General features: G+C 39.1%; 1 protein-coding gene across 1 annotated transcript in view; it reads left to right on the top strand.

Annotated features, from left to right (window-relative positions):
- Window positions 1-23,388, top strand: part of plpp4 (phospholipid phosphatase 4) — a 101,373-nt gene that overhangs the window by 51,331 nt on the left and 26,654 nt on the right. Inside the window, exons 2-5 of the mRNA XM_058378537.1 lie at window positions 2,595-2,703; window positions 15,433-15,523; window positions 21,224-21,287; window positions 21,860-21,984. Coding sequence (XP_058234520.1) covers window positions 2,595-2,703; window positions 15,433-15,523; window positions 21,224-21,287; window positions 21,860-21,984 — 389 coding nt within the window. The remainder of the gene's footprint in view (window positions 1-2,594; window positions 2,704-15,432; window positions 15,524-21,223; window positions 21,288-21,859; window positions 21,985-23,388) is intronic.

Here is a 23,388-nt window from a genome sequence, read left to right as displayed (position 1 = left end):
TCAAAGTTGATGTGTTAGAAGCTTAAGGATTTGAGTGAGTTTGACAAGGGCCAAATTATAACGGCTGGACCACTGGATCAGAGCATCTCCAAAACTGCACCTCTTTTGAGGTGTTTCCAGTCTGCAGTGGTCAGTATCTATCCAAAGTATCCTTTAAGTCCTGTAAGTATCCGCCCCACCTCGCAGCTTACAGGATCTGCTCCTAACATCTTGGTGCCTGATTACCCCAGCACACTTTCAGGGATCTAGTGGAGTCTATGCCTCGGCTGGTCAGCACTGTTTTGGCAGCAGAAGTGGGGCCAACACAGTATTAGGCAGGTGGTCATAATGTTATGCATGATCGATGTATTTTCAAGTGATTTTGTCAGTGTGTGTGTGTTTCCACTGCAAGAACCATTTGAGGAACCCAAAAACTTTAAGCATTTTCCCTTTGCTGGGACCAGAGCAGTTTTTTTGTTTGTTGCAGTATTGCAGTATCCATGAGCTTTTTTTTCCACTTCTTGCTACAGACTTAACTTACAAATAAACCTATTTCATGAAATTACACTTTGTTTAAAATATAAAAGCTAAGTTTATTCAATATCAATATGTACTGTAAATCCCATGCTTGGCATAATCCTACTTCAGAACACTCATGTTGCGCTGTTAGAATACTGTATGTCTTCCCCTCTGGACAACTGAAAATAGATTTGCTACAGTCAAAATCGATTTTCTTTTCAGGATTACATTTTCACTGACTCCTCAGTGTACGCTACTTAAAATACAGTGACTGTCAAAAAAGAAATATTAGATTTGTCTGGATTAGAAATGACACTTCTGCAGATTGTTCAGGCTGGTCTTTTCCTAGCAAGCAAATACTGTATAATCTTAATAATCTGTGCATTTAACCCCTTTCAGCCTAGAATTTGCTAGAACCACATTTTCTAACAATATCATATTGAAGTCTGTTAGACTGTGTTCCTAGCAGCTTTGCACAGTTTTTGGGAGTGAGTTTAACCAGTTTTTCCAAGATTTGGTCCCGATTCTTTAGTTTGGTCGGTTTTTGTCCAAGTTTTGGACTGTGACTTTGGCCACTGAACCGTCACCTTTTTTGTTTGTCCATGTTTAGGAGGTTGTCCAGCTGAAAGTTAAGTTTCTCCCAAGCTTTAGCAGACTGAGACAGGGTCTCTGGAATGTCCATCAGCATTTTGCTCCATCCATTTTCCAAAAGGAATTTTGAATTGATGCCCAGGTTCCAAGGAGGATAAGCATCACCAGAGTATTATACTGCCACTACCGTGTTTCACCGTAAGGATGGTGTTAATTGAGGTGTGACCTACGTTAGGTTTGAGCCACACACAATGACTGAAGTTTGTCTTTGTATCATAAAAGATGAAAAAGCCTCTATCTATTATCGCCACACATACATTACAGCACTGTGGATTTTTTTTCTTCACATATCCCAGCTGAGGAGATTGGTCAGAGCACAGGGGCAGATATACAGCGCCCCTGGAGCAGAGAAGGTTCAGGGCCTTGCTCAATTGAGGCTTGAAGGCTTGAATCCTGGCCTTTCGACCAACAACCCAGACCTTTAACCACTTGAGCCCCCATTGCCCTAATAAAAAACCACACACATCGACACTGGGTCACTCTAGTGCTTTTATATGGCTGCTCTCATGCAATTTCTATCATGCCACCCTCCTATACAGTCCTCAGTTATGCAGATGTCTTGAAATGGTTGCCAGGTGTGAAATTATTCCACTTAACCACTGTACTCTGTCTCCGGATTTGCTCACCAGGCTCTGGTTTGCTTTTGTGGTGTTCTTTGAAAGAGGACCTTGGAATGTGTGAGGCAGTTTCTAATTCCTCACTATTGAGCCAGCCGAGCTCAGAGAGTGAAATTCATGAAATTCTATTATCTTATCTTTTAACTTTTTTTTTTTCCTCCTTAGTCTTCAGACTGACTGTCTCCTCAACTGTCTCTGAACTGATGGCTCAACTGAGATGTTTTTGTTCAGAGCTGTTTTAATATTTGACAGCTGAAGGCCAATTAGAAGGTGACTTTCTTTGAAATACTTCACTACGGCACAAAAAAGAGGTGAATACTTTTGCAAGCCGCTGTTGGTTTCAAGTATTGCGTGAGACTGTGTACTGTATTACTGTTCATGTACTGCAAATAAACCTGCAAACAAAATTTGTGAAATTTAAAAAAAAAAAAAAAAGGAAATATAAAACATGAAAAAGGAAACAAATTAAATAGGTTTTTCTCATGTTTCCCCTTGTGAATAGTCCTGTCACCTATTATATCTCATTTATTCTTTGACCAGACTAATTAATTAGTTAATAGGCACCTCATCTTTTCAGGAGTGAGAAATTTCTTTGAGAATCATTTTCCCAAGCAAAGCAAGTAAAGCGTGAGGTCATTTTCATCTAGAAATACGGTTTAATGTAAGTGTGGTGTATTTGCAATTTACTCTGTAGTTACAGGAAACTGAAGATCTGCTCAGAATAGCTGACCAGATGCAGTCTGAGATGTGTTAATGGAGAGATGAATGAGTAACTCTTTCTCTCTCTCTCTCTCTCTCTCTCTCTCTCTCTCTTTCTCTCACACACAGGTTCACGGAGTTCCTGGAGCCATTTGAAAGAGTTATTCAGCCAGAAGAGCTGTGGCTCTACAAGAACCCTTTGGTAGAATCAGACCTCATCCCCAAGAGAGTCATGTTTGTAAGTCTTGCATTAGGTTTGATTTGCTTGGAGTGTGTGTTTTTATTGACCCTTGGAGAGGTCCTTTATTGGCCTGGATCCATTGAGTGGCATAGTGAAGGAAGGGACAAAGATCAGAGACAAAGCTGCACTTGGAATTCACAAAGCAGAAAGGAAATGGACCAAACTATAAATACAGGAAGTAGGAAACAGAGCGAAGCTTGTGAGTTTGGGAAACCATCTGAAAAATTCAGGCAGCATATGCAAGGCATTGGATTAGATCATATGAACAAGTGACTTGTGCCATGTCCTGAGACATCATTATAATCTCAACCAGATGCTGTGTGAAGGCACCTGTGATTCCTTTTGGGAAAACAAAAATATCATCCATATTGTGTACATATTTGTATCAGTTTAGAATATAGTTCTTTCTGAATAATGCAGAGTACAATTTGTGAAATACAGGATGTCTCAATTTCCCCTATGTATGGAGACTTTTAACACTTTCTAGCAAATGGTCTTCTAAAATATGTTATACCTGGTTTCTATTATAAACTGCTCAAAAAAATGAAAGGAAAACTTTTAATCAGAGTATAGCATCAAGTGAATGAAACTCCCGGGATATTGATCTGGTCAGTTAAGTAGCAGAGGAGGTTGTTAATCAGTTTCAGCTGCTTTGGTGTTAATGAGATTAGATTAGATTAGATTAGATTAGATTAGATTAGATTAGATTCAACTTTATTGTCAGTGCACATGTAGGTACAAGGCAATGAAATACAGTTAGCATCTAACCGGAAGTGCATTTTCTCAGTGCAAATAATTTGCATATATAAACAGTATATAAAGAAATATAAATAATTTGCATATATAAACAGTATACAGAGGGAGATAAATACAATGAGTGCAAATAAGCAAATGATTATAGGTGGTGCAATAAAGAAGGTATTGTATACCATGATGATAATTAAATATGTAAACAGTATTCACAGAAGGAGTTATGTACAATGAGTGCAATGAATTAGATGTATGCAATGAGAAAGATATTGTATACCATGATAAATAAATTGCATATGTAAACTGTACACAGAAAGGGTTGTATACACTGATAATAATGTGTTCAGTCAATGTGTGTGTGATCGGGTGGAGGCAGAGTTCAGCAAAGAAACAGCTGTGGAGAAAAAGCTGTTCCTAAACCTGCTTGTCTTGGTCCGGAGGCTCCTGTAGCGCCTCCCAGAAGGCAGGAGGGCAAAGAGCCTATTGGCAGGGTGAGAGAAGTCCTTTATGATTTTGTGTGCTCTGGTGAGAACGCTTCCTGTAAATGTCCTCAATCTTAGGAAGTGGAACTCCTACGATGCGTTGTGCAGTTTTCACCACCCCCCGCAGCGCTTTCCGGGCTGACACAGTGCAGTTCCCATACCAGACAGTGATACAGCCGGTCAGGATGCTCTCGATGGTGCAACGGTAGAAGTTCATCAGGATGTCTGAAGAGAGATGGTTCTTCCTCAGAGCCCTCAGGAAGAAGAGGTGCTGGTGAGCCTTCTTGACCAGATTGGAGCTGTTGGTAGTCCAGGAGAGATCCTCGGAGATGTGGATACCCAGGAATTTGAAGCTAGTGACACGGTCCACCACCTCTCCATTGAGATGAATGGGTGCGTGTGTGTCACCTTTCTCCTTTCTGAAGTCCACTATGAGCTCCTTGGTCTTCTTAGTGTTGAGCAGTCGGTTGTTGCCAGCACACCATGCAGCTAGATGGTCCACCTCCTCTCTATAATCTGACTCATCGTTGTCGTTGGTGAGTCCAGTCACCATGGTGTCATCTGCAAACTTGATAATTTTGTTGGAACTATGTACAGGCTTGCAGTCATAGGTGAAGAGAGAGTAGAGGAAGGGATTCAGCACACAGCCTTGTGGTACTCTGGTGCCAAGGATGAGGGTGGAAGAGCATTGGCGATCTATCCAACATGCTGGGGCCTGTTGGTCAGAAAGTCCAGGAGCCAGTTGCATAGTGATGCGTTGATGCCCAGGTCTCCAAGTTTGGTGACTAACTTGGAAGGGATGACAGTGTTAAACGCTGAACTAAAGTCCAGGAAAAGCATTCTGGCATAGGTGTCTTTATTGTCCACGTGCGAGAGGACTGAGTGCACCGCTGTGGAAACTGCGTCCTCCGTGCTCCTGTTCTGACGGTAAGCAAATTGATGAGGGTCAAGGGTGGCAGGAAGACAGGTTTTGAGGTGTGCCAGGACCAGCCGCTCAAAGCATTTGGTGATGATGGGGGGGGGGCTGACCCCCGCCAGCTCCCCAGCACATGCTCTGAGGACGCACCCGGGGGTACCGTCAGGCCCTGCAACTTTCCGTGCATTGATCCTGCTTAGTACTACAGTGACATCATTAGTGGAAAGCGTGAGTGGCTGGTAGTCTGCCGGGAGCTCGATTTTGATTGCAGGCTCCAGATTATCCCTTTCAAAGCGAGCATAGAAGTTGTTTGGCTCATTGAGATCAGTAGACGGGGGTGAAGCATTGATGAGCCTGTAGTTGCTAATGGCCTGAATGCCCTGCCACATCGGCTGGGGATTGGAGTTGGAGAAGTGTTCTTCAATACTCAGCTTGTAGCAGTACTTGGCCATCTTAATGCCCTGCCTCAGATTGGCCCTGGCTGTACTGTAGGCCTGTGCATCACCAGATCTAAAGGCAGCATTGCGGGCCTTCAGTAAGAGGCGAACCTCTTTGTTCATCCAAGGCTTCTGATTTGGGTACCTGGTGATCTGTTTCTGGGTGGTGACACTGTCTGTCGTGGTGTTAATATAATCCAGTGTAGAGGAAGCGTAGCTTTCAATATCCAAGTGGGAACCACAGGTCGCCTGAGTGGCAAACATACTCCAGTCGGTGTGTTGAAACCGGTCCTGAAGTTCAGAGTCTGCCCCCACTGGCCACACTTTGATTGTCTTTACTGTTGGCCCCACACATTGGATGAGTGGTAAATATGCAGGGGAGAGGAACAAAGAGAGGTGATCCGATTGTCATGGTCAGGGTTTTTATTTCCTCTGGTGTGGAAGGAAACGTGCCGGTGAAATCTAGGGAGCACTGTTTTTAAGCTGGAGTGGTTAAAGTCACCCGCAACAATTAACAATTGTTAACAATTGTTAATTGTTGTTAACAATTAACACCGCAAATTAACAAGTGCACTAGATGACAACCCCCAAAACAGGTGGTTTTTACAGGAGGAGGCCACTGCCATTTTTTTCCCTACCCATCTTTTCTGACTGTTTTTCACTAGTTCACTAGCATTTGGCTAGGGTCAGTGTCACTATGGGTAGCACGAGGCAATATCTGGACTCTATACAGGTTGCACGGGCAGTCCAACTCCTCCAGGATGGCACATCATTACGTGCCATTGCCAGAAGGTTTGCTGTGTCTCCCAGCACAGTGTCAAGAACATGGAGGAGATTCCAGGAGACAGGCAGTTACTCTAGGAGAGCTGGACAGGGCCGTTGAAGGTCCTTAACCCATCAGCAGGACTGGTATCTGCTCTTTTGTGCAAGGAGGAACAGGTTAAGTATTGCCAGAGCCCTACAAAATGACCTCCAGCAGGCCACTGGAGTGACTTTCTCCGACCAAACAATCAGAAACAATCTTCATGAGGGTGACCTGATGGCCCAACGTCCTCTAGTTGGCCCTGTGCTCACTGCCCGGCACCATGGAGTTCGATTGACATTTGACATTGAACTCCAGAATTGCGCCCTGTGCTTTTCACAGATGAGAGCAGGTGCACATGTGACAGACATGAAGGGGTCTGCTCAGTGATGTCCTGGTCCAGATCTGAGAGGAAATACCCCAGGACCCCAGCCGTCGTCTCATTAGGAGTGTGCTCCGACGTTGTCAGGCATGCATACAAGCACGTGGGGGGGCCATACAAACTACTGAGTACCATTTTGAGTTTCTGCAATGAAATTTCAGCAAAATGGACTGGCCTGCTGCATCATTTTTTTCACTTTGATTTTCGGGGTGTCTTTGAATTCAGCCCTCTGTAGGTTGATAAATTTCACTTCTATCACATTACCCAGTCCATATCAGTATAGATATCCAGCATGATATTTTTCCCTATTGAGATCTGATGTTTTTTTGAGCAGTGTATATTTTTTTTCTTCAGATAGCCTTTGACAAAAGAACAACGTATTGAAATGATGCTCATGGTTGGATAGGGAAGCTTTCACATGGTAGTAATGGACTTGTAGTGACATGCATTACTGCAGATGTGTTAATACAAGCTCACTGTGAGAAGGAGAGACAACTCTGTGTCCTTGGCAACCATGTAGATAATATTTTCTTTTAAATATAGTTATTTAAATTTTGCAAAAAAAAGTATTAATTTGTTAATATGTATGGAGACATCTGGGAAATCCATTAATACTTGAATTATAGACTGTATAACATCACATCATAGGCTTGAATAAAATCACATTTCACAAGCTTGAGACTGATTTACTACAACTTTCCTCTATGATTAGAGTTTGTTGAGTAGAGATTGTTTCAGTTCTCAGACATTTTTTCATGAAGCACTTTGGATTATCTACACGCTCTACATGTGCGAGGATGCCGAGCTGCTGATTCAACATAAACATTTGCTGCTGTAGCTGATTAATGTCGTGTGGCACCTCGTACTATTATTTTGAGCAGTTCCGTTTTTTTAGAAAAACAGGAAGGCTATGCACCGTGTTGCACTGTGCCAGGGGGATTTTCTTGCGGTACTCCAAAAAAGACTGATGTACATAGCAAAAGGTCACAACATCTGACAAATCTAATATTTAAATAGAACCCATTTATTAAATACTTAATTTACTCTGGCCTCGGGTCCAGAGTATATGATAAGATGTTCTTTAATGAGTATTTTCCCCTCAAATTAAGTCATTTGAAATACTTTCGGATGTACTTTTAGCATCTTCCCTGGGTAATTGGGGTGATATAGGGGGCTGTGATTCAATTTACAGTAAGGATGTGATTCAGAGCCACTGTCTGTATCTGCTCCAAATGCTCACATCTATATCTGCCTTTGAATTTAAACCTTAAAGTGGAATTAAATCTTTCAGCCTGAAGGATTTTTCCATCTCCATTTTAAAATAGAGATCAGCTCAATCTGTTATTTTTTGTTTGTACCTGCATGTACCATTTTCTAACAAATTTAGTTGGTTCCATATCACAAAATCTAGATCCTAAACAAACTAGAAGGCTAGTCTAAACCCAGGCCACCATGACCAGGTGGTAACCAAGGATGACTGAATGAATAAATCTTGTAAAAGCACTGCTCACATTCATGTTAATGTATGAACTCTTTCTCTGTGCCACAAGCTTTATATCCACTGATGGTATAAAACCTGCTTTTCACTTTTGTTTTTTAGCTCTCAGTCCATTTCCATAGCTCTAGTCTCAACCAAGCTTTTTAAAAAATGGGAAGTCAGCTTCTATCTGTACCGATATTTCTATCTGTTTAGAACACATTATCTTGCTATCCTGAATAATGCATTTGTATTGAGGTCCATGATGCACCACAGCTTTCCCCTTTCTTAGGAGAGCCTGCATATCAGTGAAGATTGTCTTTATAGAGATCAGTAATGCCACTGTCATGCTCTTTATGGCCCCATCCTGGGCTTACATCCAACAAACAGAGCTTGTCCACTAGTATTAATTACTATGGGTTTTATTTATTTATTTACCCAAGGCAAGGGCTTGGATCACTTCTAGCTGTTTATTTAGAGGTTGTCCTAGAAGAGCATGTCTAACTAACTTAGCTTTTAAAATAATTACAAACTGTCATTTTAATGTAATTTTCTGTAAACATCTCAGTGATCGAAGACCCATATGGACGAAAATAACTAAAAAGCTCACGTTCTTTTTTTTTTTTTTTTTTTTTTTGGCCTCTGCCTTTGACATTATTCCTGCTGAACCGAAAGGCTTGAGAATACCTTTCCAGTCTCATGAGCTATTGTTATATTATATTGTGTGTGTGTGGTTTATAGTTCAGCAAAACCTGGACCATTTCCTGCTGTGAATAGACTTTTATTCTATTTGCTTTATGACATTTATATTTATTCCAATGTATGTATACTTATAAAAGAATTATGATCAGGTTCCAAGCTAAGAAAAATGAAATCTATGTGGAAAATCGTGACCAATATCATTCAAGACTCAAAAGCAAGACTTACCCTGACCATCTCAGCTTCCAGACCTGATCTGAATGATATCAGACAGATTTACATCAGCAGTGTGTGTGTGTGTGTACATTTGGGCAGGCTACAGGGGACTGAATATTAGGGAAACCCAACTGAGAGGCTCCAGAAGCTAGTACAAAATGAAAGAGGACAGTTATAAAGGTAAAAGACTTTAGGCAAAAAAAGGAAATTACTTGCTAAGCCTTTCCTGATTTCAGGGATTAAAAAGTGTTTTGAAATACAGCGTAGCACAGAAACATTACATCTGAAAATAATGTGATATATGAATGAAAGGCTGCCGATTCAAACAAACCTATAATAATAGTATTGTAATATTCATAGGCTGTTTGTCATGGACAGAAAGCAGAAAAGATTGTGGAGGTGAAAAGCATATAAATCATGTGATTACGGTAAATTTCTCAGTTGCACTAATTTATTAGCTGTCAGTATATAAAGTAGCACTTGATCGAGCACATCCTAATTCATCACCATGTTGAACTAGACGCATAAACAAAAATGACTGAACCGGTCACAATGACTATATATACACTATATTGTCAAAAGTATTCGCTCACCTGCCTCGACTCACATATGAACTTAAGTGACATCCCATTCCTAATCCATAGGGTTCAATATGATGTCGGTCCACCCTTTGCAGCTATAACAGCTTCAACTCTTCTGGGAAGGCTGTCCACAAGGTTTAGGAGTGTGTTTATGGGAATTTTTGACCATTCTTCCAGAAGCGCATTTGTGAGGTCACACACTGATGTTGGACGAGAAGGCCTGGCTCTCAGTCTCCGCTCTAATTCATCCCAAAGTTCTATCAGGTTGAGGTCAGGACTCTGTGCAGGCCAGTCAAGTTCATCCACACCAGACTCTGTCATCCACGTCTTTATAGACCTTGCTTTGTGCGCTGGTGCACAGTCATGTTGGAAGAGGAAGGGGCCAGCTCCAAACTGTTCCCACAAAGTTGGGAGCATGGAATTGTCCAAAATGTCTTGGTATGCTGAAGCATTCAGAGTTCCTTTCACTGGAACTAAGGGGCCAAGCCCAGCTCCTGAAAAACAACCCCACACCATAATCCCCCCTCCACCAAACTTTACACTTGGCACAATGCAGTCAGACAAGTACCGTTCTCCTGGCAACCGCCAAACCCAGACTCGTCCATCAGATTGCCAGATGGAGAAGCGCGATTCGTCACTCCAGAGAACGCATCTCCACTGCTCTAGAGTCCAGTGGCGGCGTGCTTTACACCACTGCATCCGACGCTTTGCATTGCACTTGGTGATGTATGGCTTGGATGCAGCTGCTCCGCCATGGAAACCCATTCCATGAAGCTCTCTGCGCACTGTTCTTGAGCTAATCTGAAGGCCACATGAAGTTTGGAGGTCTGTAGCGATTGACTCTGCAGAAAGTTGGCGACCTTTTCGCACTATGCGCCTCAGCATCCACTGACCCCGCTCCGTCAGTTTACGTGGCCTACCACTTCGTGGCTGAGTTGCTGACGTTCCCAAACACTTCCACGTTCTTATAATACAGCTGACAGTTGACTGTGGAATATTTAGGAGCGAGGAAATTTCACGACTGGATTTGTTGCACAGGAGGCATCCTATCACAGTTCCACGCTGGAATTCACTGAGCTCCTGAGAGCGACCCATTCTTTCACAAATGTTTGTAAAAACAGTCTGCATGCCTAGGTGCTTGATTTTATACACCTGTGGCCATGGAAGTGATTGGAACACCTGATTCTGATTATTTGGATGGGTGAGCGAATACTTTTGGCAATATAGTGTATATATATATATTTTTTCAGTGGGTAAAATAAGTATTGAACATGTCACCATTTTTCTCAGTAAATCTATTTCTAAAGGTGCTATTGACATGCAATCCACACATGCAAAGACATTAAACAATAGATGTCCATAAATTGTGTAATAATGTGAAATGACGCAGGGAAAAAGTATTGAACACACTTACTGAAATTTATTTAATACTTCGTACAAAAGCCTTTGTTGGTAATGACAGCTTCAAGACGCTGCTGTATGAAGAAATTAGTTACATGCATTGCTCAGGTGTGATTGTGGCCAATTCTTCCACATCTCCAAACCCTGAAGGTTCCGTGGGCCTCTTATATGAACTCTGGTCTTTGGTTCTTTCCATAGATCTTCAATTGGATTCAGGTCAGGTGATTGGCTGGGCCATTCTAGCAGCTTTATTTTCTTTCTCTGAAACCAATTAAGATTTTCCTTGGCTGTGTTTGGGATCATTGTCTTGCTGAAATGTCCACCCTCTTTTCATCTTCATCATCCTAGTAGATGGCAGCAGATTTTTATCAAGAATGTCTCGGTACATTTTTCCATTCATTTGCATGTTTTTTTTTTTGTCTTCCTTATCTTGTTTTAAAGTGAATACATTTTCCATGTTTGGATCGCATAGTATAATGGCTAACAGTCTAACTAAGATATTGTTGCTATGGTTACATATCACTAATTTTATTGTAATAATTGACTTGCCATATAATTCACACATACTTAAGAGACACATGTATATGGGCATATATCTGGTGTGTCGAACATCCCGGGATGTGGTAGCTTAGGGGTTAAGGCGTTGGAATACTGATTGTAAGCTTGTGAGTTTAAATCCCAGGTCCATCAAGGTGTCACTGCTGCGCCCTTGAGTAAGGGCCTTTAACCCTCAATTGTTCAGTTGTATAAAATGAGATCTGGATAAGGCCGTCTGCCAAATGCCAGAAATGTTAATGTAATGTTCCAGGTTTATTCCCTCTTTACGGTTATAGTAAGCTCCACTCTACTGAGAAGGCTTTACAATAGATGTTTGATCGTGGCTGTGGGAATTTGTGATCATTCAGCTACAAGAGCATTAGTGAGATCAGGCACTGATGTTGAGTGAGGAGGTTTGGGGTGCAGTCAGTGTTTCAGTCCCAAAGGTGTTGAGGCGTAATTGGGGATGAGGCAAGGCACTTGAGTTCTTCCAGTCCATGTCTTCATGGAGCACACTTCGTGCACAGGGGCATTGTCATGCTGGGACAGGTTTGGGCATCTTGGTTCCTGTGAAGGGAAAATTGTACACAGAACTATATAGAGACCAGACCATATAGGGTACATCTCCTGTTCAACTGTCATGTGTATGTAGCTAATGTCTATAGTCTGACTATAGATGCAGGTGCGTAATTTCCATTGGGGACAGGGGGGACATGCCCCCCCCCACTTTTCAAAATCCTGTTTTTGTCCCTCCCACTTTTCAAATATGTTGATGATTTTTTAACCGCACGCCATCATCACTGCACAGGAGCCGGACCGAGCAGGACACAGAGAGTCTGCCTGTGTCGATGCACGTGTCTACGTCCAGGAACGTCGCGTGCACACTCGCTAAAAATAGCTCACTGAAAGGTGTAATGAACAGGTATCGCAGTTGCGGCACAGTCAGCGATGAAACGCCAGAAGCAGCAAATGATGACTTTAATGTCATCATGGAGGAAAAGAAAGAAAGGAGATGTGAATTGGTTGATTCAGTAAATTAGCCCAGGTCAGGATCATCATATTTACTGTCTACACTTGTTGATGTTAGCCTAACGTTGACTGAGCTAACATTAACATACACTGTTGTTGCTAGGTAACTTCAGACTGTTAGCTATTTAATGTAGATTAGAACATTCTGTGTGCCATGAAAACGAGTTCACTTTAAACTGTGCATTTTCTCTCAGCAATGTATGACAAGCAGACTCATGTTTATGCATGAAAGACAATTATTAAAGTAATGATCAACATTTTCATATAATTACATATTAATTTTGCTGCTGTCTATCTGAAATTAATGTTATATAATAGTGATGTAACACACACTGTTCATAAAAGTCTTTTGTTTTTCTATTCTAAACTCCTGCGGTTTGGTGGATGTGTCTCTGACAGACATCCTGTGCAACGAGTGATTTATTTTACATTTTTAGGTGCAGCGGTTAGTTTGAAATAAAAGTTTGTTGAACAATGGAAATTGAGTTTCCATATTATTTAAATTTTATTCACCCACAAAACATTAATGGTGAACATTTTGGACTAATTAAAATGATTCTTTCAAGTCTTGGTGATCGGCCCTTATTAAACAATAAAGAAAGTAAGATATCTTTTTTGTGTAAATAGCTTACTATTCTTTTTGACAGAAAAAAGAATAAGCCCTAAATGTAAGTTAATGCATTGTAAATGCAATCAAAAACATTTTCCCCATTTTGTAAGCTCCCCCCCCCCCAAACTTTGTAACCAACGTTACTCCCCTGTATACATGTGCCCAGTTTCAGTAATATATCCTGATTGTGTATAACTCTTTTCTGAATACAACCTGTAACAGTATTGAAATATAGCCTTGTGTCTTTAGAATGGTAAGATTTTCAGTAATAAAAAAACCCACTGACATTTATTTATTTATTTTTTAAAACCCCTGCTTCAGAGCACATTCCAGAAATACACAAATTCCTTTCACTCTATCTTATAATGCGTTATAATACTCTATACCAAAACCATATAATTCTCTTGGTTTGAAAGTAAATGTCTGTATTATTCACTCTATGTCCGCTTCAGTGTACAGAGATTGTGTTTTTCATAGTTGCCTTACACAATTTCACTGGCCTTTGGCAACTTCAGGCACACATTTTGCCTTTAGCCCCATGGTACTTTATTATTTTTCCAAGGCCAGTGACTCATGAGAGCAAAAGAAACAACTATTTTTTCCTTTTACCTCCTGTCACATACACAAAGACTTGGAAACAAGTGTACAGCAGATATAGAGTGTAAAGAAAAAAACAGCTGATATTGAATAACCAAACAGAAATTCAAGAAACTAGATCATCGAATGATGACATACTTCCGGATGCTATAGAGAGGCAAAGGAAAAGCTCAGTGACTTTTGGGAAAAGAAAAAAAAAAAAAATCAAACATAAAGGATTGGAAATGTGCAAAATGACACTGGCAAGACTTCGCAAGATATAACAAACTAATCCTGTTAGTCAAGAGTCGGAACAGACATTAATGTGACACCTCCAAGCCATCTGTGCTATTAAAACAGGATTAGTCATGTCAATTATGGTAATTTGTTTTTATATTTAAAAAGCTCCAGCATACAAGGAGTCTCTTCTTTCCGAAGCCTCCAGCCCACTAGCCATTAATTACAGCAGGTAAAGGTCATGCTGGTGCTGAGCAAAAAGGCAAAATAATGAACACATTTGCAGGTTGGTAGTAATTACTCAGCCATAAGAAAAAAGAGAAGAAAAAAAAGCCCCTGGTCTTTAAGTGTTACGTGTAAGTGGATGTGAACTGGGAGTCTTTCAGTGTTGTGTAGGAGGATTCATTGTAGCACAAAACCTCAGACCACAGCAGCCCCAAATGAACAGTTTCCCAATTTTATACATTTCATTTCATACCGAGAGGTTTTTTTTTTTTTTTTTTTTTTTGTACATCTTTGTAAATATTGTTTCATTTTCGAGTGATTCATTGCCGAGAGATCACTCGGAGAAGTGTAATATTATGCAAAATTATGCAGTGTAATAATATGCTTAGACCTAGTGTAGTTTTTGATGCTACGTGCCAAAATCCTACGGAAATGAGTTCCGGAGTGTCAGAGGGGAAACTTTTGTATGCTGATCTGGATTTATTTCATAATGATTAGTTACTACAGAAATCTTGTACATAATATACAGTATTAAAGGACTTTGGTAAGCACAACATTTCATTTTTTAGTCCCTTTTTTTTTTTAATTGGTTTATAATTGAAAGCTGTACTTATCTAAGGTTACTATATAATGATAAAGCAAAAAATTATGATAAATTGTAATACCTCAGAATATTTAATATAGAACATAAGGATATTCTATGTATATTTTTATATGTAGTAAGGGCTTTTCATTCACTCACGTTTCTTTCATTAGCAATCTGCAGTCTGCTGCAAACATCCTGGATGCTTCATAATCCAAGTATCTGTAGCTTTTATGATTAAAATATTTAATTTCATTCATCATTGTAGACATCAAAAATGGCCTGACCATCTGATCCTGAACCATTTTTCTTTTTTATGTACATTACATTTGAAGTATGAGCTGCTTGAGCAGATGGCAGTTAATGAGACATTCATTTTTGTCTAGTATAGATTTCTGCCATTATTGAAATATTAGTTTGAGGGGTGTTTGTACCATAGAATGGATCTTTCTTTACTTGAACTTACACCGTAAACACACTGAATTAATAATACGTGTAAAAATTAAATTAAATTAAATTTTTATAGTCTTTGCTTCCTTGGACAGAGCCTGGTTTTATTTCCGTTAAGAATTATTGATGATGACTGCTGTGTCCACAGCTGAGGAGCAGTTGCTAGTAATAATGAATCGGAGTTGTAATGTACATGTAATTTAAGTAAAACAAGCTTTTTAATGCGATTAACACTAAATACAATATACACATGCCTATTATAAATATTCTACACACTTCCAACATGAATAGCATTAGATTCTCGATGACTGTTTTTTTTTCTGTTTGCTCATGAAGGCTATATCATTCCTGACCCCTCTGGCTGTGATCTTCGTGGTGAAGATTATCCGACGAACAGACAAGACCGAAATCAAAGAGGCATGTTTGGGTAAGTCCATGAGAAAAAAAAGCTCTTACCTTCTTTAGTTCCAAGAAAAACCACAATTGGTAAAGATTTACTGCTGTTTGCTTGTTCCTTTGCCGAGAACCAATTTATCACACAGCTTGGTGCTGATTGTTGTATTTTATAACTGTTCTCCCAACGGTTGACTATGTCCTTTGAAAACCTTTATGTACACAATGTAAGCAGTCATGTTTCTTACATTGCATTTAAGTGTATTTATGTTACAAGTAAGATTGTATAGCTATTGAAGAGAAACATTTGAGCTTGACCATGATCCATTTTAATCAGTTCATGTATATATATTATATATAAAGCCTTCAACCACGCTTTTTACATCACATCACTCTCAAACAACATGAACCTGAAACCTTAATGCCTCTACCACCTATATAAACTTGTTTCAGACATCTTGTACACGTTTATTTTGTACACTTGGAGCATAACGTGTAAAATTCATACAAGTTGTATAATTACATGTGAAGTTTGTGTGACTTTTTCTGTCATTGTAGACACATGGACTTTTTTTTATTGTTAACATACAGCCTGATGCATGTGATTCTCATCCTCAAGAGAGTACAGCATCAGCACCTTGAGCAATTTTTATTCTGTTTTATCCCAATATCAAAACACTGAGCAGTTTTTATTCTCAAAGTATGTTTTCATAGGATTCTCCTTCTCAATAAAGAACAATATCAGCACTTGAATGATGAGCTTTCCCATTTCTAGCCTTGTAGTCATGTGAGGTTTATATATACACAAAGCCTCTTCACAATCAGCTCTACTCTGGAAAGAGATTCAAAGCATTTAAGAGCACAGAAGTCTCCTGCCTTTTCACACACTTCCCGTGCATTTCATCAAGACAAGATAAAACTTTATTATAGGGAAGTTGATAACATCTACATAATTTTGATTCAGTTGCTGCTGATATATTCCCATTTGATCCACAGGTAGCTAGTGAACAGCTGTCTAAACTCATTTGTTTGTGGAGATTTACCTGTGTAAAAAGAAATACATGAACATTTCAGCTAAATCACATGGTTCGGAAAACAGTGTTTAGTTTAGTCAATTGAAGCTCCAGCTCCAAAACCTGCTGCACAGCTAATATAGCTAACGTTAGTATAACTGGCAAAGTAATAACATTAGTTAACATAAATTCCTTGGCATCTTGATCTGGTATAAAGTGCTTGTTGCATAGTTTGGGCTGTTTGTTGGAGTCCAGTGGTCCCTGTTTTCAATGGCAATCCACTTCTTATGATGTTAATGCCAGAAGCACATCCACACCTGATAAGTTCCCTGTTCGTTCCTGAAAATAGCAGCGAATATACAATGTGACGTCAAACAATCGCTAGGATAGCTCGCCGTATTGCCACTGTCTGTTTCTGTCTGGTGAGGTACACCATCTAGACATGTTATGACTAGATCTTAAAGAAAGTGACACTCTGAAATGAAAGCAGGCAAGTTGTTTATGTAACTGTGGTTCTATAAATGGAGGCCACCTGCGTCACTTGATAGCCCGGGGATGAGCGCGACGTAGCGGCGGTCTTGTATAGATTACCGAATTGGGGTGACGACTTTGACTAGATGACCGCCAGTGCAGTTATTCTGTTTGATCACCAACTGCAAAGTTTGATCTGCTCTGATTTGTAAAGCAGTCTGAATGAAACCATTTCATGATTTCCTGTTTAATAACAGTGATGCGGTGAAGCTGACGAACGACAGACTCACCGGTCCATTTGTCACTTAATTACGTTCACCCTGTTGAAGTGATTGAATCTTTATTTCGTTATGTTTGAATTTGGTAACTCGTGAGAATAAACTATAATGGAAAAATGAAAGTTTGCTTCAAGTCGAAATTACTTTAAAGCAGTTTCAGATAATCCAGCAGACAATACCGAGTGCACATTAAAGCGCTAAACAAAATGCATTAATTATTTCATTAATCCACCTCGCCAGATCCAGTTTGATCAAGCATTCCTCGTAACGCTCGACACAAATTCTGTTAAGAGGTTAGACATTTCATTGCAGCATGGCCTTCAGGCTTTCATTTAAATTCGGTTTCAATTTTTTATGCTTTATTTATTTATTTGTTTATTTTTTTTGGCCCAAGACCCTATATGTTATGATTTGCTTTGTTTGTATCAATGCTCAAAGGAGCCTGAAGCACAACAGAACAGCCATTAGGGTAGAAAGCTGAGCACAAATCCAATTAAACCAAGCCAGTGAGAGAAAACTATTGCTCAGTACAGCACTTCAGAGATTAAAATCTTACAGAGTGTTAAATATTACAATTATTGAGTCAGGAAAGCATAAAAACAGATTCTATTACAGCAAACAAGAGCTGAAGTTAGGATGATATAGGGGCAGTACGATACAGTAAATAGAGCTTCGTAAAAATCTGTTACTCGGTTGATTCACTATTTCAAGTTAGTTCAGGTGATGGGGTTGTATTGAGAGTATATTGTGTAAGAGTAGGTTGATGAGGCATTGCAGAACAGAACATACACTGAAAATAATGAGTCCAGAGAGAGTGAGTATATAGGTGTGTGAGTGGACAGCCATATGTCATTTACTTTACTTGTGATAAAATCTGTATTGACTGTTTCTGTCCAGATTTCTGTAAAGAGAAATTAATAGCGCACTATATCATAAGACTTGGTCTAGTCGTTAATACAGGTCATTTCATCCCTCTCTCGCCTCAACTTTCTTTCAGCAGCATCCATGTTATAAATCAGAGGCTTAATTTATCAGCTTTGATTAGGTGTGACACACTCCTGACCAAGGGGTAGAAAAGTATAGGGCAGGCAAACTGATTATTCTTCATGTTTTGTGTATAATATCAGCAGAACTGAGAGAACTGATTTCAGTGATACACTCAAGAAGACGGAATGTGAGATTGTATAAAAGGAACGTTTTAAAGCCCACCTGGGATTCTGGCTTGTTTGAAGATTTGGCTCATGATGAGACTGAGGAGTGGATCATCAGTCGATGGAGTCAAGGGGGGCTTTTACTTTCACAACCACATAAAGAGAAACTGGAGACTACTGGGGTTTCGCATCCAACTATGAGTTAATAGCATGTCTTACCTTTATTTATATCTCTCAGGCTATGATATTACACTTTCAAAATATAATGCAGAAAAAGCAACAGCAAAAACAGCTATTTCATGTCATCACAGAATTACAGACTGTATTTGGCTAAACAGCATGCGCACACACTTCCAGAAGGAAACCATTTTTTGGTTTGTTACTTCGTCCAACAGTATCTTCATACTTTTGAGAGTCAGTGGAACAGTAGACCTTTTGGTATGCTTAATGTCAATGCAAGCTGTGTATTTTACATGGAAGTTGTTTTGTCATATATGGTGACTTGATGGCGTTTCTTTATGCGAATGAACATGGCTGTGTACAAGCACATTAGTTTAGAATGCATCAATGGCTATTGTGTACAGTTGCGGCATAACATCGTGGCTCTTCTGCACAAATTTAGCACTTGTTTTACGCACGTTTTGATGGAGACTCCTGGTAATTTGCTTTACCAAAGGAAAATAAGGGGAGTTACCCCTCCCTTCTGTCTCTGACTATTTTTAAATGAAATAAAAATGGGTATATTACATACTCTGTATACTTTATTTTCTACATCTGGCTTTAAAAAAAAAAAAAAATAAATAAAAAAATGAAGTGAAAGGGATGATAACCATACAACAAATCATTCATGCCTCAACATCAAGAAAATGTTGTTGCGTGAAATTAAGTGCCTGCCCATACCTGCAAAGCGTGAATGTGAAAACAAATGCCATGCTAAGGGAAAAGGTGGTAGATGATTATTATTATATTTTTTTTTTCTATTTTTTCGGATCAAGGCTGTAAAATTGGAGTTGGTTAGTTTGAGGAGCTTTGTCATTACAGACTCTGTTTCCAAACCTAATTTTCAGAAAAAGCGTGACATGTCAAGCAGAATGAATAAAGATTAGCCAAGCAATTTGTCTGTCATGAGGTGAATGGATTCAAGTGCAAACCATTTACCACCCTTTTTTTTCCCCCCGAAATCATAACGTGAATCATGGTCAAGCAATCGGAGGTCAATCATCAGGCGAAACAGAGCATTAAACATCGAAGTGGATGGAACTGTAAATCAGCAGGGAAAACAATGCTTAGAAATGCAACCAGAAATGCCAGACCTTGCAAGGAGTGATAGAGAGGTCACTGTGTACATACACACACAAGTGAATGTGTATTAATGAGAAATGTCTGTGGGATTTAATATATATGAGTGAATAAGAGCAGATTTAAACTGAAATGGACTTGTGGATTCACACTGGTGTCTGGATTGGCATCAGATCCAGATCTCACACAAATATGCCAAGAGGAATAGCCAGAGAGTGACCAAGATATCTGGCAGCATTTAACAGAGATGTCATGGAGAATAAGTAGCGTAACTTAGCAGCTGACAGAAATAACAAGCTGCAAATACGATATGAAAGTGAACAAATTTCTTGGCATGCACATACTAGAGAATATCACATGGAGGAAAGAGAAATTTTTTGAAAAATTATTATTAATTATGTTTCATGGAGCTTTTTCAATATAACGTAAGAAAATGATCTAAGAATTACACAAATGTTGCAGACAGGAATACTTAATAAATAATATTAAAAGTTGCAAATTTAGAAGAATTAAATATATATATATATATATATATATATATATATATATATATATATATATATATATATATATATATATATATATATCTCCAGAGGTTATAAGAATTTAATACTAAATAATATAATACTGACCCTGCTTCTGTCTTATGATTCAGATTATTTTCTACATGGTTTATTTTTCTTATTATTTATGTTCATTAAATAAAGTGTTGAATTCGCACATGGATCCTGCAACCCAGTCATTACAGTAATAATACTTGCATAATAGGATCAAGAGTAGTTTAGGCAGGGGGTCAAAACTTTATTCATATTAATAAATAAATATTCAGATGTATCACAAAAGTAAGATGTTTTAGTGAAATCAATTCAAAATTAACCTCATGCCACGAAGGAGCCTCGTCACTGATCCAGTTCAGCAATGTATTTTTTGAGAAAGGAAGATTTAAATCACTGTTACTTTCAAATATCAATGAAATCTTCAGAAAATTGTTTGTACAGATTGACGTTTGTTTGTAAAATATACATTACTGCACAGTGAAATTCTTGGAGGTTGGGGTCAGAGCGCAGGGTCAGCCATGATGCAGCACCCTTGGAGCAGGGTGGGTTGGGGGCCTTGCTCAAGGGCCCAACGGTGGCAGCTTGGTGGTGCTGGGGCTTGAATCCCAATCTTCAACGACCCAGAGCCTTAACCACTTGCGCTACCACAGCCTCAAGATGCAGATATAGATCCGTAATGAGCGGCCAGATTTAAAAGTGGCAAGGGCAAACTCCCTGAGACATTACGAGGAAACCATCTACTTCTGGGTGAAACTAATGTACAAACTCTTATGAGATTAGCTTAAAAAATGCAAGCTGATTTTCCTAACAGAGTGAATTACTCTCCAGAGCATTAACGTAAACAGAAATAACTCACCCATAAGTAGCGTTACTGTATGCTGTCTAAACTTCACACTGGCATTTGTCATTTGTCCTAATATTTTTTTTTATTATTTCTAAAATCTAATCTGTTTTCTGTTCTACAGCTGTGTCTCTCGCACTAGCGCTTAACGGCGTCTTCACAAACACCATTAAGTTGATAGTTGGCAGGTAATACACAATTCACTTTGTGTTTCTGTTTGCATCAGCGTTTCACGTTGTTTTAATGACATCTTCTACACTGATGTTATGCAGAACTTGCCAATATGTAATATATCAGAGCTATGCGGAAATGATGATGAAAGTGTGAATATTAGAAAACGTATGTAAACTCATGAAAGTATTCTTCTTGTGCTGATTAATTTCTGATTAAAAAGACTAAATTTCTCATTTTCTTGGTCATTTTTAGTGACGTATTAACCATGCATTTAATAAAGCCCAAACTATACATATATTTCTTTATATTACTGGCTATACATAACTCTTATTTTTTATTTAATTATTTCAAGCGGCACTGTAACAATAGCACATGCTCAAAAACCAAGGCAATGTCATTGATCGCAGTAGTTTTTAAATAAAAAATTAAAGTTTTAACCGTAAACTATTGGCACATTTAGTATATCTTGTTTGGAAATCAGCAAAGGTAACTAATTAAATGCTAAGATTACATTATTTGGATTGTTGTGACTGTAAACAGTTTGAACTGTAACGTGAAAGACTTTCAAGCTTATTTTACGTTGCAGACCAAGACCAGATTACTTTCACCGCTGCTTTCCAGACGGCCAGATGAACCCGAAAATGCTGTGCACAGGAGAGCCGGGCCTGGTGTCTGAGGGCCGGAAGAGTTTTCCCAGCAGCCACTCCTCCTGTAAGTGTAATATCTCTTTGAAACACCTTGGAGACTGTATTGTGCTGATGCACAGTCTATTTATTTCTGAAAGTAACTTTAGTCGCCTCAGGAGTCTGAAACTTTCATAGCCCGACTCTATTGTCCAGTCAGTAACTGGGTAAATGAAATAGTTTGAGCTTTAAAAAGCTGTTTTGAAGTTCAGCAAAAGCAAGAGGTTTATTTCATAGCAAATTATGATCCTGGATGAACAGGTCACAGAGACGGATGATGGCGAATGAAGTCCGCTTTCTTGTATAACGTGTCAAAAGGAGTAGATTCCTAGAGGTGTCAGGCTTTTATTGAAGCAGAGCACTTGGTGCACACATATGTTACTTCACCCCAAACAAGAATACAACACTGTTAAATACACAAACTAATCAAGGGACAAACTGAGACCAATCAGGAAACACAAGGGATCAACCAATGACAGGACACGGGTGGAGACAAGACATGAATCAAAGCAAGAAGTAGAGTAAACAGACGCACACAAAACAATGATGCACCCCAGTTTATTCTCATTTATATCCAACTGACATGAAGCATGCCCAGATTTATGCAGGTATTGCAATAGTGATCCAAAGAAAACCTTTATCACGTTAGTTATCCAAGCTGAAATCTGAACCGAGTTGAAAATTTTACAATCCAAATGAAGCTTCATTCTTACTTTGCGTCAAAGCTTGCTAAAAATACATTTTTATTGTTCTCAACAATGTGATTTTGTTTATTAGTTTATTTAAGGACAAAATCAGGTCAAAAATGCCTCTTTAGCTGCAGGTTGTTTTGTGAACTCTGTGTGGAATAGGTCAGATTTAATTAATGATCTATTTTTATAAATAGACAAATTCCCAAACTGAAGCACCAGCTGGAGAAGCTCTGAGCTCGAGTCAAATGATGTCAAGCCTCATAGAATGTTCCACACGATTCTGACTCTGGGCATGACTGAAGGAATATGCAGAAACAGAGTAATTAAACTAAATGTAGAAAGTCTCACGTCTCGGATTGCATCATGGCGGCTTTTTGACACTGTCGTTTCAGATACTTGTTCTTGTTGACAACAGTGGAACATAATTTGTTCTGACCCTTCTCAAGGTTCATCATGTTGTGCATTTTGAGATGCTTTTCTGCTGACCACAGTTGTAAAGAGTGCTTATTTATTATGGCCTTCATGGCAACTTAAAACAGTCTGGCCTTCCTTCTCTCCTCTGACCTCTCTGCAGAATTGCTGTTCATTGGAGTATACACCATTCTGTACAAAGACTGTTGTGTGAAAATTCCCAGGAGCTTAGAAGTACTGTGTGTGTGTGTATATTAACTGATCTAAAGCCAATACTGTTAAACTCATTTAAAAGTAGAGAAGGGAAACGTTTCACTGTTCATAGTGTA

This window comes from Hemibagrus wyckioides, linkage group LG03 (assembly GCF_019097595.1).
Source record: "Hemibagrus wyckioides isolate EC202008001 linkage group LG03, SWU_Hwy_1.0, whole genome shotgun sequence".
Classification (NCBI taxonomy): Eukaryota; Metazoa; Chordata; class Actinopteri; order Siluriformes; family Bagridae; genus Hemibagrus; species Hemibagrus wyckioides.
Note: the sequence above shows the minus strand (reverse complement) of the source record. Positions and strands in the feature narration are given on the sequence as shown.